This window comes from Myotis nattereri (assembly GCF_964212035.1).
Source record: "Myotis nattereri genome assembly, chromosome: 2".
In the NCBI taxonomy this organism is placed as follows: Eukaryota; Metazoa; Chordata; class Mammalia; order Chiroptera; family Vespertilionidae; genus Myotis; species Myotis nattereri.
Genome location: NC_138076.1, coordinates 208,530,391 through 208,546,674, shown reverse-complemented (window position 1 = coordinate 208,546,674; position 16,284 = coordinate 208,530,391). Strand labels below are relative to the sequence as shown.

Below are 16,284 nucleotides of genomic sequence, written 5' to 3'. Positions count from 1 at the left end.
GAAGGCACAGATTCCAGCCCTGGGAGGGCCCGGATCCTCTCCAGCTTCCCCCCATCTGTTTACTCTGCCACTTGTCCCTGACTTGGTGCCCGCTGTGTGCCAGGTACTGTGGGTGCACCAGGCACTAGACAACGCTGGCCTCTTCTCAGGGCCTTTGCCATCCCCATGGGGCTTGCAGAAGAGGACATTAAGATGCAGAGAGGTGAGGTGACATGTTACCTAAGGTCTGACTCAGCCTCTGCTTTCCCAGATCCACCCCCCCCACACACACACACACATGTTCTGTTTTGACCTGGCGGGGGGGCAACAGTGGCAGCGAGAAGCCCTGCCTCAGCCAACTGCCACCATTGGGCCGACAGGGAGAGGTGGCAGCTTGTCCAGCATTCCCCTGCAGGGCAGCAGCATGAGCCCCTAAAAGGCACCCAGCGCCCCCCTTCCTTCCCTGAGATCTGTGGGATGGGGTGGCCCCAGGGGCTTGTTCTAGGACACAAGGACAGCATGGGGCCTGGAGCCCATATCTGTGCCCAGTCAGCTCCTGTTCATGTGATCTCAGCTGAGTCACCAAGTGGCTTCCCCACAAATAAAGTGGGGGCTCACTCACAAGTATTAATTGAGCACCTACTACGCTCTGACTGTTGGGTTGCAAATACAGGGGTCAGCAAGACGGACCCAGGCCCACTTACACAGAGCTCACAGTTAGTGGGGTTGGGATTGTGATGGTCATGGGGCATGAAATGACTGTGCAGATAATGATCGCAGTGATGACATAGCAAATGTCTGGCACATGGTAGGTGCTCAATAAAATACCTGCTGAGTGTCCCTTCCTTCTGTACCTTCACTCTGCCCTGCACACTTATAAAACCTTTAAGAAACAGGTGGACATGTGTCAGGCTGGGGTGAGGTCCCAGCAACTGTAGCTGCTAAGAGGAGACGGCACATGAGCTGAGAATGAAGTAATGAGGAGGAGCCATGACGAGAGCTTGGGAGAGTCCCAGGCAGAGGGGACGGTGAGTGCAAAGGCCCCGGGGCAGCCCTGGGCTCAGCATATTCCAGGAACAGAACCAGAGTCTGTCTCAGAGGCTGCTGAGAACCAGATGTGCTAACATTTGAAAAACTGGTGACTTGGCAAGTGCTGGGCATGGATTGGCATGATGTTGACCTAATGATCCCCGTTTTAGGAGGGGACGAAGCTGAGGCTCAGGACGGGGACGAGCGCTGGTGGACCCCACCATGCGAGGAGGCTGTAGAGCCGCAGGCGGGCTCCACACGCAGCAGGGTCTGAGGGTGCGTCAGTGTGAATGTGTGAGTGACTCACATGCACAGCTGTGAGTGTGCACTCACCTGGATGTCGTCCAGAAGCTGCTTCCGGTGCCATTTGATCTGCTGCAGCTCCTCAGTCTCCCCGCTGCTCAGCTCCGCGGGGTCTGGAGAGAGAAGGCCATGTGGTCACTGGCTCACTCACTGCCCTCCCCTCACCCCTCAGCTCCAGCCGCACCAGCTAGCTCTCAGGGCCCTCTTCCCTCCAGAAACCCATGACTCGCTGGCCCTTTTCACTCAAGCCTGGGCTCGGATGTCACCACCTCCAAGAGGCCTTCCCTGACCACTCTGTCTAAGTCAGCCCCTCCCCTGCCTTCCCCTCCTACCCAGCTTTCTGTTTCTACTACCCTCCTGGTACAGGTGCCCTGAAATTACCTCATGTACTTGCATCTTTTCTATTGCATTCATTACACTCATTATTTTGTTCATTGCTGCATCCTCAGCAGTTAGAAAGAGCCAATAAGGAAGGCATTCATTCCTCCCTGGAACTTCAGTTTATTCTTTTACTGGACCACATGTCTCTCATTTATTCACTTATTTATTTGCACAACCAGGAAGTGGTGTATCATTTTGCTTCACACCCTATTGGCCAGATGTAGTCCCATGGTCACACATAGCTGCAAGGGAGGCTGGGAAATGAGCCTGTAATAGGGTGGGCCTTACTATGTGAGGTGGGGAAACTAGATTTTGGGGGACATCTGACAGCTTCTGTGCCAGACACTGAAGCTCAGAGCAGTGAGTTGACCTGGTTAAGGTCCTACAGGGATGAACTGCTGAACCAGGGCCGACCGTGGATTGGGATAACTACAAAGCTTTTTCCACGTCACCTGGAAATGAATGAAAGGAGATGAGTGTGTGTTGGTCAGAATTCTGTGCAAGGTGCCAGGATGATTCCCACACGCCGGGTCAGCTGGCTTGCTTCTACTCCCCAGTTGTGCTTCCTGTTCCAGCTACAACACTCTCCTGGTCAAAATCTCCATGGACTCCCCATCACTTGAAGGAAAAGCCCTCCTCTGGTCCTCCACAGTCTCCCTGGCCTCTCCAGCCAGCCTTCTCCCCACCATTCTCGACCACAGCCTGCCAGTCCGGCCTGCCAGCTCCTCACTGCCCTGTGTTGTCTCACTCTCCATCTTACTCCCCTGCCTTTGCCTATGCAGTTCCTCCACCGCACACCTGGTCCTGTCTGCCTGTCCAAACCCTTCCTGACTTTCAAGTCCTCGCTTTGGGAAGTGTAAAACCATTTCTTAAAGGTTTTACGAGGACAGATACTACTTCTCCTGAATGAATGCAGAGAACATCAAGTCCTCCGTTCCCCTACTTCTCCCTCCTGTTGACGGAGTAGCCGTCTTGGACTTTGAGATGGAAGCTGGGTATTGAGATGGCAGGACAGCAAGCTAGAAGGAGACGGGGCCCTGGGCAACTGTGTGGAGAAAAGTCATCATATTCACCTCACCAGCAGCTCCCCACTCGGACCTTTCACTGAGAGAGAAATCAGTTTTGGGAATGTCACTGTCACTGTTATGCTGAGTCTCGTTAACAGCAGTCAGTCCTGAAATGTAACCAGTGCAGTGTCCTGATCTGGGAGTCACGAACCATCACCCTTACCTAGAGTGTGGTTGTCAGGATTAAAAGAGCTGAGTGTTGTTCAACGTATCTGGCATATGGTAAGGGTCCAACATGTGTATAATGGGTGCTCTGCTGTGCCATGCAGCTCTCTTCTTCAGGACCCAGGTGCCCATTCTCTCAGCTACTGGGGATCGGGGGGCAGGTAGCCTGCTGACCACTTGATGCTGGGTCCCTCTCCAGGAAACTACCTCAGCCAAATGGAGCTGCTTCGCTTAAGGATATGTCCCTCCGAAAGGGCAGCGACAGCACAAAAAGTCAAGACCCCTTGCCTTATTTCTGGACCTGAGCCAGTTATCAGACCCCAAATCTATTGACTGCAGAAGAGGCTGTGTCCCCAGAGGGAAGGGTCTTGCAACACTGTGGCAAGTGTAGTATATGGTCAGGATTCCCTTGGCCAAGTAGCCAAGATGGGTCCGTCTGACCCTTCAAGTCATAAAGTCAAGAAAGCCCAATAGCTCTTCATTGTAAGTGGTTAACCTAGTAGCAAGCGGGAGCAGAAACAGAAGACTCCAGCCAGCTCCATGGACGGGTGGCCCAGACCCCCATGTCATCCTCTGCTGTGGCACCAAGGCGTGCCCCTCAGCTCACACCATGGCTGCACGGGCGGGTCCCTGGTGATCTTCTGACAAAGGAGGAAAATGCCTGAGCTAGGTTCCAGGATGTGTGGCTCGGTGTTTGTGTGACTCAAAGGTGCTGTGGAGACAGTGGTGAGAAGTCCTTCCAATGGGCAGAACTTTGGGCAGGGCACCTGGTCAACCTCCTCATGTGGAAAGAGAAGTGTTGGGAAGTAAGAATATACATGCAATCATGGGCAGTAGAGAGTAGCTTGACTTTTTGGCCGGAGGCTAAGAAGAAGGATTAGAAGTCTGCGAACAGAGAGATCTGGGGAAGAGGCAAGTCGACGGCTATGGGAGTGGGCACAGAGTGGGAAGACATACAGCACATTTATGTTTCCCAGCACGCACCCATCACAGGAGAGGCACTCAACCACCAAGACTCGGCCAGTTGACATCAGCCAGTCTCTGACTGGCCAGCCCAGTGCTGGTACAACGGCACATGCATAAAGTAGCCGAGTGGCCTGGGCAAGGACTCTGGGTAGACCCACTCGCCAGGCTTCCCGAGCTACCGCCACTGCTGACTTGCCTACTTGCCAGCAACAGCGACCGTGGTTTCCTGAGAAACCCAACCAACAACTTGGCAGCTGGTTGATCACGCGGGATCCCTTCTCTTCTGCAGAGACCAGCAATCTATCTTGACCAGAACTCACACATGTTCTGGATGTGTGTGCCCTTTCCTGCCCACAGAGCCTCGGCCGCATCGGCCTCCAAGGGCTCCCAGAGGGTTTCATCCTCCGACACAGAACGCTGCATGACATCACATCAGATGGAGGGACCCTCTTTACAGTAAAGGACGTGTGGGTGGAGCATGTAGCCACGGTCCCGCTGGTCCAATCAACATTTCCCCACCACATGCTGGGGGGGGGGGGGGCGGGGGGTTGCTGGCCTGGTAGATGCTTGAGCAATGAGCCTCTTGAAGGTGCAGCTGCGGTGTCAGCTTGGAGACCACATCCTGCCTGGATGGGCACCATCCTCTGCACCCTAAATCAGTGGCCATTAAGTGGGGCTTTGTCCCCAGTCAGTAATCTACACAGATCCACCCCCTAGTGACTCACTTGGGAGTTTTCCTTTCTGTTCCTGCAACTCTGAGCTCTGCAGGCCTGGAGTTCCTGGTTTCCAGAGGGAGGGGGAGGTGGCCCCAATACCAGGGCACAAAGCAAGAGCTCCATTACACCTTAAGCTCAGAAGCACCCACCTATGCTGGTAGCGTCATATAACTTGTCATTTCATCCTGACGACTCTGTCAAGTGGCTCTTTTTTAGTTTAAGACACAGGCTCAGAGAGGCGAAGTGACTTGCCCTAAGTCACACAGCCAAGAGGTGGCAGTGCTGGGATCAGAACCCTGGTTTGCAGACACCCAAGACTGTGTCCCAGGATTCACGTGGGGATGGAAGGCGTGAGGGGCCGTCCGTCCATGTGGAGTCAGGAGCAAGGGCATGGCAGGGAGGCGGCACTGCAGGAGCGGGAGGGGGGCTGAGTGCTGTCGTGGAAAGACCCAGTCACCTCTAGGTGACCGTGGGGTGAAGGATCAGATTCTTTGTTTTGTTTGTTTACTTCCTGCTGCTTTCCTGTTGGCTGGGGCTTGTGTTTTGAGTTGGGCTCCTGGCCAGGGTACACCTGCTGGGGGAGGCCATGTGGATGCCAAAGGGGTTGGGGAGAGACCTGGCTGAGTTTCAGTGTTTCTATGCACAATCCCCACTGTAGATGGTCAAGGGCTGGGCCATGGGCTCCCGTGACCCAGGCCTAGGCTGCCTTCTCCTCTCCCACTGTCTCTCTTTACTTCCCTTGTCTTCTCTTGGGCCAAGGAGCCACACACAGCCCCTCAGCTCCAACTGCTCCCTGAGTTTCAGACCCTGCTACCCCTCTGGGCACTGGCCGTCATCTTGTTTGCCATTTGGACCAAAACAGAAGTCCTAGAATTTCCCCTCAATTCTTCCTGAGCTCCCTGGGCGCTAGGATGGTCCCTGAGACACACCGGCCACAACCCCAGGAGGCACCTGGACCCTCACCCCCCTCACCCTCCTGTCTCCTCTCTCACCAAGCCCCACCCATCTCTTCTGTTTGCATAGCCCCCTCACCCTCGACCTGACCACCGGTTCCTGTCTCATGGCTCCCTGCCTCCATCTGCCCTTCCAACCCAGCCTCCCATGGCAGCCCCTTGTCCTGGGGATAAAGACTCCAACCCCCATCCTCACCACACCCCGTGCCCCGCCCCCTGCCCCGGACTTGAGGCCTCCCTGGCCGCCCTTCACTTGCTCTCATGTGCTCTTTCCCATAGGCCTTTGCGTATGCTGTTCCCCTTGCCCGGAATAACCTTCCTTCTCCTCTCTGCAGGAGCACCTCCGCTGGGCATCGCCCTCTCCCGCCTCCTTCCCACTCGCCGCAGCAGGCCTGGGGTCGTGTGGCTCAAAAACTAGCTAAGCCGCTGGCGAAGGAAAGGGGTGCTAGCTGTGCACCTACTATGTGCCAGGCCCCGTGTGCTCTAGGCTCTTCCCACCCAGATCTCCTTTGATCCACACGACAGCTCTAGAAGAAGAAAGGTATTTCTCACCTCACTGTATAGACAAGACACCTGAGGCTCAGAGGGGTCACCTGACCTGCCCCAGGTGACACAGCTGGAAGGTGGTATGTAGGCACCTTCTGACCCTCCACCTATTGGCTAAAAAGTGGGGATTTCTTCCCATTTCAGAGTTGAGGACACTGAGTTCAGGGAGTGTGAGAAGGACATGAGCTGAGAGGGCCCACTTCTGATTCCAAGCCTGTTTCAGGGACTGGTGTGGCTCACAGGGGTAGGCTTTTAATCATCATCATCATCACTAATAAAAGCATAATATGCTAATTAGACCGGACAGCCAAACGACCTTCTGGATGTCCTTCCGGACAAAGCCGCAGTGGCGGAGGCCGAGGCAGAGGCCGTTAGGGGCCATCAGGCAGGCACTGGAGCAGTTAGGGGTGATCAGGTCAGCAGGGGAGCAGTTAGGGGCGATCAGGTAGGTAGGCAGAGGTGGTTAGGGGCGACCAGTCAGTCAGCAGGCAGAGGGGTTAGGGGTGATCAGACAGGCAGGCAGGCGAGCGGTTAGGAGCCAGATGTCCAGATTGCGAGAGGGATGTCCGACCGCCGGTTTAGGCCCAATCGCACAGGGGTCCTGGATTGGAGAGGGTGCAGGCCAGGCTGAGACACCCCCCCCCCCCGCCCCCGTGCACGAATTTCATGAACTAGGTCTCTAGTCATAAAATAAAACAGTAATAAAACACAAGAAACCCAACGTGGTGATAAAAACCGTCACCCCCACTTGGCTCTGCTTTTCACACCTCCCAGAGGCACCTTTACACTGACCACACCCATGCCTGTGCTGGGGCTGCCCTCTGCCCCCGGCTGGCCACGGGGCCGCCGGGTGTGTGGCCTGGTGCCGCCCGGCCATCTGCCCCACTCCTCTCCACTTCCCCTTTGTCCTTCCTCTTTCCCATCGTAATTTTAGAACCCATTCTGCTTGCAGCCCTGCTTCCAGGACAGCTGGCCTGGTTCCTCTTTTCCAGGGCACTGCGAGGTGCTCTCCTGGGCCCTACGGGCAGCGGCTCCGCAGAGGCTGGTGGGAGGGCCACTGGGGCCGAGGGGCTGTGTGTGTGTGTGGGGGGGGAGGGGGAGGGCGGGGGGGGGGCGGAGCTGCTCCCGCCCCAGCCTGCCCTGTGGGTGTGAGCATTGAGCTGCGTGTGGCTTCCTACCCACAGCTGAGCTGTCGCTACTCTATTTTTAACTGCACCTGGCCTGCCTGCACCAACCCGGTACGGCCATTGGCCATGTTGGGGTTTGTTGCCTGGGTCCCTCACCTTCCTGGCAGGTTCTGGGGAAGAGGGCCTGACCTGCTTCTGACGTCACACACCCATGGCTAGAGGAGCAAAGGCAGCCCTGAGGGACCTATACCACTGTCCTGCCCATTGTACAGGGGGGGAAACTGAGACCCATCATAGCCACTGGCAGGCTGGTACAGAGCTGGGAACTGAGCCAGGTCTGGCTGACTCCAAATCCTCGTTTAGTTTAGGTCAGGCAAGGTTGAAGGTGCCCACATTAGGTGACAAATCTGAGCTCAGAGGGGTAGTCACCTAGCCATGGGGTGATTAAGACCCAGTCTGGGCAACAGAGGAATGATCGTCCCTTTCTCCTTCTGCTTCCTCCAGGAAGTCTTCCCAGATCTCCCCTGCTCATGTGGAAAGAGCGGCTTCTTTCCATGCGCCAGGTCTGAGCCCATTTGCACATCTGTCCTGGGTCATTGCCCTCAGATGTGTTCCCTTTTCCCCCTTCTTCCAGACCAGCAGCTCCCCTGGGCTGGACCCATGGCAGGGTTTCTGCTGCTCCAGCATTGCACAGCGCAGGGCGGGCCATTTATAGAATGAATGAGTGAATAGAGCAATCAATGAAGACCTCAAATCCTCCAGCAGACTGCTCCTGTTGACCCCATTGAATCCATTTCTCTCCTGGGCCCGCCTAAGGCAGAGCGGTGACGCCCCCTTCTGGCCTCCCTGCCCCACCCCCACATCAGCCCAAGGTAACCCGGGCTCTCCCTCCTCTCAGAGCTTGGCCTATTCTGCCATTTACTGGCTGCCCATTTGTTCTGGTGAGCCTGTTTCCTCACTTGCATCCTGGGGACAACCATCTCTGTTCCTAAGGGCCCCGTAGGTGACCCCAAAGAACAAAGCGATAATGATGGAAAGCCAGGCATGTGGGGGGACTACTGTCTCCTCTGCCCCTCGCATCCGCCCGGTGGCCCTGAGCCAGGCGCCGCTCCTCGCTGGCCTCCTCTTGCCCAGAATGTGTTCCCTGAGCCCGGACTGCCTGTGAGCCCTGTCCCCGCAGCCCCCGGGAGGAGAGACCAGCCAGGGTAGGGAGAGACCACTGGACGGGGAGTCAGGAGGTGGGGGTGACCCACGGCACTGTCCCCCTCAGGCCTCCCCTGCTCCATCTGTAATTGGGGGTGCTGAAATGGACCTGTGGTTCCCTCACTGTGGGGCGAGGGGCCCCAGGGGGCGGGCTCAGACTGCTCCATGTTAGGATTCCCTTGCAGAAAGGATTCTGCTGCTACCAGCTTGGCGCCTCTGGACCCGGGGGACCGGGCAGCTCCTGCAGCCCGGGCCTTCGGGACGTCCGGGCAGCGCCGGCCACTGAGGCACAGGGCACAGGGACTCGGCCCCTCTTCACTGTACCCCCAAAACGCAGCGCCGTTTCTCTCCCATTCCCAGTGCGCATCCTCCCTCCCTCTTTCCCTCGGACACAGGGTCCTGCTTCCTGGGGACGGTCTCAGCCACGGTCCTCTGCTGCCTGGTCCTGGCCCCTCCACGGGCTCCAGGCGGTGCCCTGCTCCCCAAAGGCCACCCTCACTCCCCAGAGGCCAAACCGGTGCCTCGGGGACTTTGTGCCACGCAGACAGGCTCGTAGGGACCAACATGCCACCTTTCTCAGCCCCACCTCCGGGCCTTTGCACGGTCTGTCCCGTCCTCCTTCAGGTCTGCCTTGGCCTCTCCGCTCCCCTGTCCCATCCTCCTTCTCCTGCTTGCCTGTTCTTCATTCTGCTTGTTGCTACCTGACAGGAGTGCCCTTCCTGTCTGTCTCTCCTCTGGAATGTAAGTTCCTGGGGCAGGGACACGCCCGCTCTGTTCCCTGCATTCCCGGCGCCTGGGGCCCAGCGTGGCAGCCAGCCTGAGCCCGTAACGCGCTGCGTGCTTCTGCATTCCCACCTGTGTTACCTCTGTTTACACATCGTTTCCTGCCAGGGTCCTGAGGCAGGCGCTATGGCCCCATTCTACAGAAGAGTAGACCGAGGCCCAGTGAGGCAGTCCCCCGGCGCTTACCTGGGCGGCACAAGTCCATTCCAAAGCCTCCGGGGAGCGGTGGCCCGGGCTCCCGTGAACGGCTGGCCCAGCTGCTGCTGGCCTGGCAGGCAGAGATGTGTCACCTCGGCCGCAGCAGGCCCCTTCCCGCTCGCCCCGCCCCGCCCGTGTGGGGAGGAAGTCCTGTCCTCGCCGGGTCTGTGCGTAGGCCCCTGACGTAGCACTTCCTAAAAAAACGGAGTTTCAAGTCGCAGGCTCTCTCTGTGTTTCGGGTGTGAGCAAGGGTGGGATAGAGGCCAAAGAGACGAAGGGAGGCGTAGGGAGGAAAAGTGAGACACACACACACACACACACACACACACACACACACACACGGGAGGATGGTCACCAGGAGGCAGAGCCTTCTCCAGGGACCATGAGCATGTGCTCAGTAACCCCCTCACGTCTAAAATGAAGGCTCACTGCTCTTGGAGTCAAAGCTGAGCCCCGGATCCCACCCCACCAGCTCTTTCATCAATTCTCTCTGGAGAAAATAAAAATTAATTCCATGCTAGGAAGGGCGTTGCGCCCCCCCCCCCACCACACACACACAATGATATGTCTGGCTTTTTCCTGTCCAGTGACCAGTTGGGCAATATGTTTAATTTCCCTTTTCCCTTAGGGTGCTGGGAAACTCACAGTCAAATCTGAAGCTCTTTACAGCTGTTCTAACGTAGCCTACAGATGTGGGGGCCCAACTCCGTGTGTGGCTTTCAGCTCTGCCACTCAGCCTGGTTTGAACTTGGGCAAGTCGCTTATCTGCAATGAGCATCCGTTCGTTTCCCTTGACAGGGTCGCGGAAAAAATGGAGGAAGATAACGGCGCAAGAAGCTGGGACATAGCGGGCGCTCAATAAACAAACACCATCTCCTTTCCTCTTTCAGTTTTGGTTTCCTTTTGTGGTTAAAATTCACAATTTTACTGCTTGTACCTTCTCTGTTGACTCAAATCGTTTTTTGGGGGAAAAGTATGGTGTAAAGAAATATCTATAAGATAAATGCTCTTTCCTTATCCCACCAGTCTGTGTCTGGCAAATGTTGGGGACATCGAGGGTGTTTAAGTGAGAAGGAAGAGGAGGAGGAGGAGGAGGAGGAGGAGGAGGAGGAGGAGGAGGAGGAGGAGGGGGAGGGGGAGGAGGAATGAATGAAAGGAGCATAGGGAAAATGGAGTGCTTAATGCAATATGTAGCTATAATATCCACCCCTCCCTGTAGCCACACCCCTTTGCACTGCCATTGCTCCCATCATGATGTGGGGGCTGGTTCTCCTCCCCTGGAACCTGGCCTGGGCCGTATCTTTCTTGGACCCCTAGAATGTGATGTTACCTGACTTTTGAGACTGGGCCGTAAGAAGTTTTGTAGCTCCCACCTTTGTCCTTGGACCTCTGCCCAGTTGCCAAGGGACCCGGCCAGGGCTAGCCAGGTGGGGGATGGGAGACCATCTGGAGGAAGGCCCAGCTGTTCTCAGTGAGTGCCACCTGGTGACAGCCTCATGCGTGAGCTCAGGCAACACCAGAAGAAGAGCCGCTAAGCTGAGCCCAACCCAGATCGCCATCCCATAGAACAGTGAGAAATACGAAATACCTGTTTCAAGCCACCAGCTTTTGTTACGCAGCAAAAGCTCACTGATACAGATGAAATCAGGGCCTTCATTTCATTGAAGAGAAAACCAAAGCTCATTTCTGGCACATGCTTGCCCGGGTTGGAAATTGAGTTCGTGGGCAGCTCAGGACTAACTGTCAGCCTGGTGCTCACGGGACTCCTCAAACCAGCCTGCTCCTCGGTTCTTGCATAACTCAAGGCCTTTTTCTAGGAAACGTGTTGAAATGATCTCCATGGCAAACTACATTTTTCTCAACAAATCTGGGCGTGAGGCACAAAAAGACATTTCCCAAGTCACTTCAAAAAGAGAAAGCGGGGGAGAGGTGTAATTCCTGTGCAGAAAGGTGATGGAATAGCAGGTCTGACTTAGGCCTGCTTGCAAGTCCAGCCCTCGGCTGGCCTCTGGGAACTTGGACGGTGGAGGGTTCCTGCCCTCCCCTGGTAAGAGGGCTCACTGTGCCTAAGCTGCTTGTGCAAACAAGGTGCTCTGTGTTGGACACCTGCTTTCCTCCTGGGGGTCTGGGGTTTGGGGACAAGCGTGGTCTAGGTGGCTGACCCCAGTAAAAGCCGTGGGCACTGGGTCTCTGCTGACATTCCTGGCTGGCAACACCTCACATGTTTTCACAGTTTGTTGCTGGAGGAGCAAAGTGCTTCCTGTGTGACTCCGCGCACCTGGCTCCCTCTGGCCTTCACCCCAGGCATTTTTTACTGATTTTGCTTTGGGTCCTTTCTCTGTGATGGCTAAGACTACGTGCTGGTTGTGTGAATCCTCCTGGTGACTCACTGAACCTGGGGCTGGTCTTGGGGACCCAACACATGCCCTAATGCTGTACCCAGGGCCACAGTTTGGCATCTGGGATGTCCCTTTTTGTCCGAAGGGCTGGTTGAATGGCTCAGTTAGTATGAGTAACTCATTCTCTAAGAATCTACTCAAGTGCCACCTCCTCCGTTAAGCCTTCCGTGATTATACCTCCCTTCCCCCGGCTCCTTGAGCCCTGGTCCTGCCTACCAGCTCATGTGCAGGTAGCCTGGGAGGGAGGGACACTCTCATTGGTAGAATCAGTGGTAGGGGAGCCAGAGAGACCCAGATGCAAATCCTGGCTTAGCTAATTGTAAGAACTTCTCCCCTCTGGGCCTTGATTTTTGTCATCTGCAAAATGGGAACAGAAGAGATTAGGTTTGCTGATGCGAAACATAAAATCCAAGTAACAATGGGTTTAAGGAAATTGGCGGTATAGTCATCTCTTATGGTAAAGACGCCTGGTAATCAGGGATCAAAGCTCCTTCTAACCTCCTGCTTGTACCCTCAGGTCTCCTCATGGGCCAGCGTGGCTGCCTGTCTCCAGCCGTTGTGCCTGAGTTTCGGGCAGGAAGAAGGATGAAGAGGTGAGGGGCTCCCTTTAACGGGACCTTCCTGCGGCTCCTTCTGGCCTGAAGTCAGCCCTTCTTCCCAAAACGGGGCTCTGCCTTATCCATGTGCCCTAGATGGAGGTTCGTGGTTGGCTATGGGGAGCACACAGCGTTCCCCAAATACGGGGCCTGGGGGTCCCCATTTATGGAGTCCTCTCTGCACGCCGGGCACTGTGCGAAGTGATTGTACAGCATCTCACTTAATCCTTTCCACAACCCAACAAAGGGCACTACGTCCACGTTGTATGGATCTGGAAACGAGGCTCAGAGAGCGTAAGTCACACAGCCAGGAAGGAGCTGTCTGACTTCATTGCCACTCTGACCTTGTGCCTTGGGCAGGTCTCGCTTGAAACGTGTAGAAAGTTCAGTGGCCTGCCCACCCCCAGGGGCGATGGGAAGGGCCCAGCGCTGGAATCCTCTTGTAGCTAAACTGTGTGAGTGATGCTTCCTGCTTGCCCCGAAGCTCAGAGTTCCTCACCTGGACACAGCTGGCTCCAGGGCAAGAGAGCTGGAAGGAGCTAAGAGATGGTCTGATTTAGTGACCTCCTTTTACCTGGGACAGAGGGGACTTAGAGTGAGTAAGGGGCAGAACCTGCCCTTGAACCCGTTTGGGCCGCACTGTTAGAGCACTCCATCCATCTGTCCATCCGTCCGTCCATCCATCCGTCCATTCATCCGTCCATCCACCCATCCGCACTGTTAGAGCACTCCATCCCTCCGTCCATCTGTCCATCCACCCATCCGCACGGTTAGAGTACTCCATCCATCCATCCATCCATCCATCCATCCATCCATCCATCTGCACTGTTAGAGTACTCCATCCATCCATCCATCCATCCATCCATCCGTCCATCCACACTGTTACAGTACTCCATCCATCCGTCTGCCCATCCATCCATCCATCCATCCATCCATCCATCCATCTGCACTGTTAGAGTACTCCATCCATCCATCCATCCATCCATCCATCCATCCATCCATCCGCACTGTTACAGTACTCCATCTATCCATCCATCTATCCATCCATCCATCCATCCATCCATCCATCTGCACTGTTAGAGTACTCCATTTGTCCATCCATCCATCCATCCCTTCAGCCGATGGTTATTGAAGCCCTGTTATGTGCTGTGTGCCCTTCTTGGCATTGGCACCAGACAGACAAAACTCTTGACCCTCATGGGGCACACGGTTGTGTCAGTGGAGCTGGGTAGGACCTGGCAGTGGTGGGCAGGGCGTGTGTCTGGATGAATAATCCGAGTCCCTCCCCTTCATACTTTTCTCTGATTTCTCGTTTTTCCTACTGACTCGGAACTGGAGACAGCCTCAGTCTGGCAGATGGAGCCCCTCTGCGTCTTGGAATTGCCAAACTTTCCTGCCTCGGGCCCCAGGGACCCGAGTGGCAAACGGGGCTTCAGGAGCCAGGGCCTCCCCACATGTGCCCGCTTCCCCCAGACCTGCCTCCTCGTCGAGGTTTGGCCACAAGACTTACCGAGAGCCTACAGCACAGAGGGACAGAGGGGGCCAGACCCGGGAGGCTCCATAATTCAGGAAGTCAAAGGCAGGGGTGGGGTCAAGGGCAGTGGCCACACTTTGATGTTCAAGTTCACCTCTGGAACCTGCTCCTAATGAGATATCGCTCCTCCCAGTATCCTTGATAACCAGGGAACTGGGGAAGAATCAAATGCTCACCAGGGGCTGATGACTAATAAATTATGCAGCATTCAGACTCTGGGCCCGCGTGAGCCATTAAAAAGAGTAATGATGATGTAGAATTCAAGCATCTTTTGGTGTTAAGTAAACATAACAGTCTAGCTTAACTGGAGTTTACTGGCTCAATTCCTGGAGAGTCACAGACGGGGTTAACCTTGGGGATATGAATGCCAGGGGCTGAAATGTACTTGTTCTCTTCTCTCTCTCTCTCTCTCTCTCTCTCTCTCTCTCTCTCTCTCCCTCCCTCCCTCCCCCTTTCTTTTTTTCTCTTCTCTCAATCTGTCTTAGTTGTTTCTTTCTCTGGTGGCCTTGCTCCATAGGGCAGTCAAGCTGGCCACAGACAGCTCCAGGCTCACATCAAATCACCATTGACCTCAGAAAGAGGGCTATCAAGAAATTCTCAGGGAAAGACTTTGATTGGCTGGGCCTGGCACATGTGCCCATCTCTGGACCAATCACTGCCACAGCATGGGAGGAATACCATGGTTGGTCAGGCTGAATCCCATGCCTAGTCAGAAGGGAGGTGAGGGAATGGACAGCCCCACCAGATCCACCAGGAGATGGGCAGCTCCTTAAAGGAAGGAAAACTGGGCAGATGAAACAACAGGTATCTACTCTTGCTATTTTGGGGTAAGTTTTTTTCTTTTGTTTTTATTGTACAGACTAGAGGCCTGGTGCACAAAATACATGCACTTGGGGCAGGGGGTTCTCTCAGCCCAGCCTGTGCCCTCTCACAGTCCAGGAGCCCCATGATGGATCGGCCCCTCGCAGAGGGAGGCCCCGCCCACCCACCATAGCCCGCCAGTCAGTGGCCTGGGCCTTCCTCTTTGGGGCAATCGTGGAGCCCCCCACGGATCAGTCACACTGCCACCGGTGGCCTGGCCCTCCCTCTGCGGGGTGATCATGCGACCGAGCACACCCCACAGAGGGAGGCCTTGCCCACCCACCGCAGCCCACTGGGTCAATGGCCTGGGCCTCCCTCTTTGGGGTGATCATGGGGCGATAGCGGGGCCCCCGACCAATTGCATCACACCCTCTTTGGCTGGCCTGGTGCCAGTGGGTGTCACAGCGTGGTCATCCAGAAGGTCGTCCGGACGGTCATTCTGCGTTCAGTCGATTTGCATATTATGCTTTTATTATAGATAACCCTAGACTATATTCATTGATATGGAAAATTCTTTTCAACATATAGCTGAGTGTATGTGTCTATAGCAGTGATGGCGAACCTATGACACGCGTGTCAGAGGTGACACGCGAACTCATTTTTTTGGTTGATTTTTCTTTGTTAAATGGCATTTAAATATATAAAATAAATATAAAAAATAGAAGTCTTTGTTTTACTATGGTTGCAAATATCAAAAAATTTCTATATGTGACACGGCACCAGAGTTAAGTTAGGGTTTTTCAAAATGCTGACACGCCGAGCTCGAAAGGTTTGCCATCACTGGTCTATAGCATGGGGGTCAGAGGCAGGCTCTGGAGCCAGACTGCCTGGGTTCAAACACCAACACTGCCACTCTCCTACCATGTCCTGGGCAGTGGGCATACCCTCCCGGAGCCTCAGCTTTCTCATCTGTAAGATAGACATAATATCAGTGCCTCCTCCTATCATTCCTGTGAGAATTAGGCAAGTTAGCCCATATCAAGCATGTTTGAAAGGTGGTTGGCATGGAGTAGGTTTTTGATAAACGTTAGCTCTTGTAGATGACTAACTAGAGCAGGGGTTGTCAACCTGAATTCTTCTTGGGTGGGGGCAGTAAATGAGGGAAGTGGGCCTACAATAGGGAAGGGTGGGGACTGCGGCAAAATGAAGTGACTTGTCCCATATGAAGTGGGCAGCGGGTCCTTGGTGTTTGCTGACTATTGCCAGGAAGACATGGGAGCGCTGTTGCCCAAGGATAGGTAAATTTACACATGTTTGTGTGATGTTAGCAATCAATTAGTTTTGTTGTGTTTGTTTTTAAAATTGCAAAATGCTGAGCTGGAGAACAAGGTGAAAGCCAACGAAATGGGTGGACCTGGCTCCTGGCTCACGCATTTGGTGCCTCCGATGTAAACACAGGATGGAAGAATGGTCACCAAACTGCTGACAGACGTGGTCGTGGAATTTAAGGTGACTGGAACTTTCTCCGTATTTTCTAT

At 54.9% G+C, this 16,284-nt stretch overlaps 1 protein-coding gene across 2 annotated transcripts in view; it reads right to left on the bottom strand.

The window, feature by feature from the left end:
* Positions 1-9,536, bottom strand: part of CYTH4 (cytohesin 4) — a 29,801-nt gene extending 20,265 nt beyond the window's left edge. For both annotated transcript variants that reach the window (XM_081084264.1, XM_081084265.1), the window contains exons 1-2: positions 9,405-9,536; positions 1,342-1,424 (exon numbers count right to left, since the gene is read on the bottom strand). In XM_081084264.1, the coding sequence (XP_080940390.1) occupies positions 1,342-1,424; positions 9,405-9,423 (102 nt within the window). In that variant the 5' untranslated portion in view covers positions 9,424-9,536. The remainder of the gene's footprint in view (positions 1-1,341; positions 1,425-9,404) is intronic.
* Between the last annotated feature and the right edge of the window lie 6,748 nt (positions 9,537-16,284).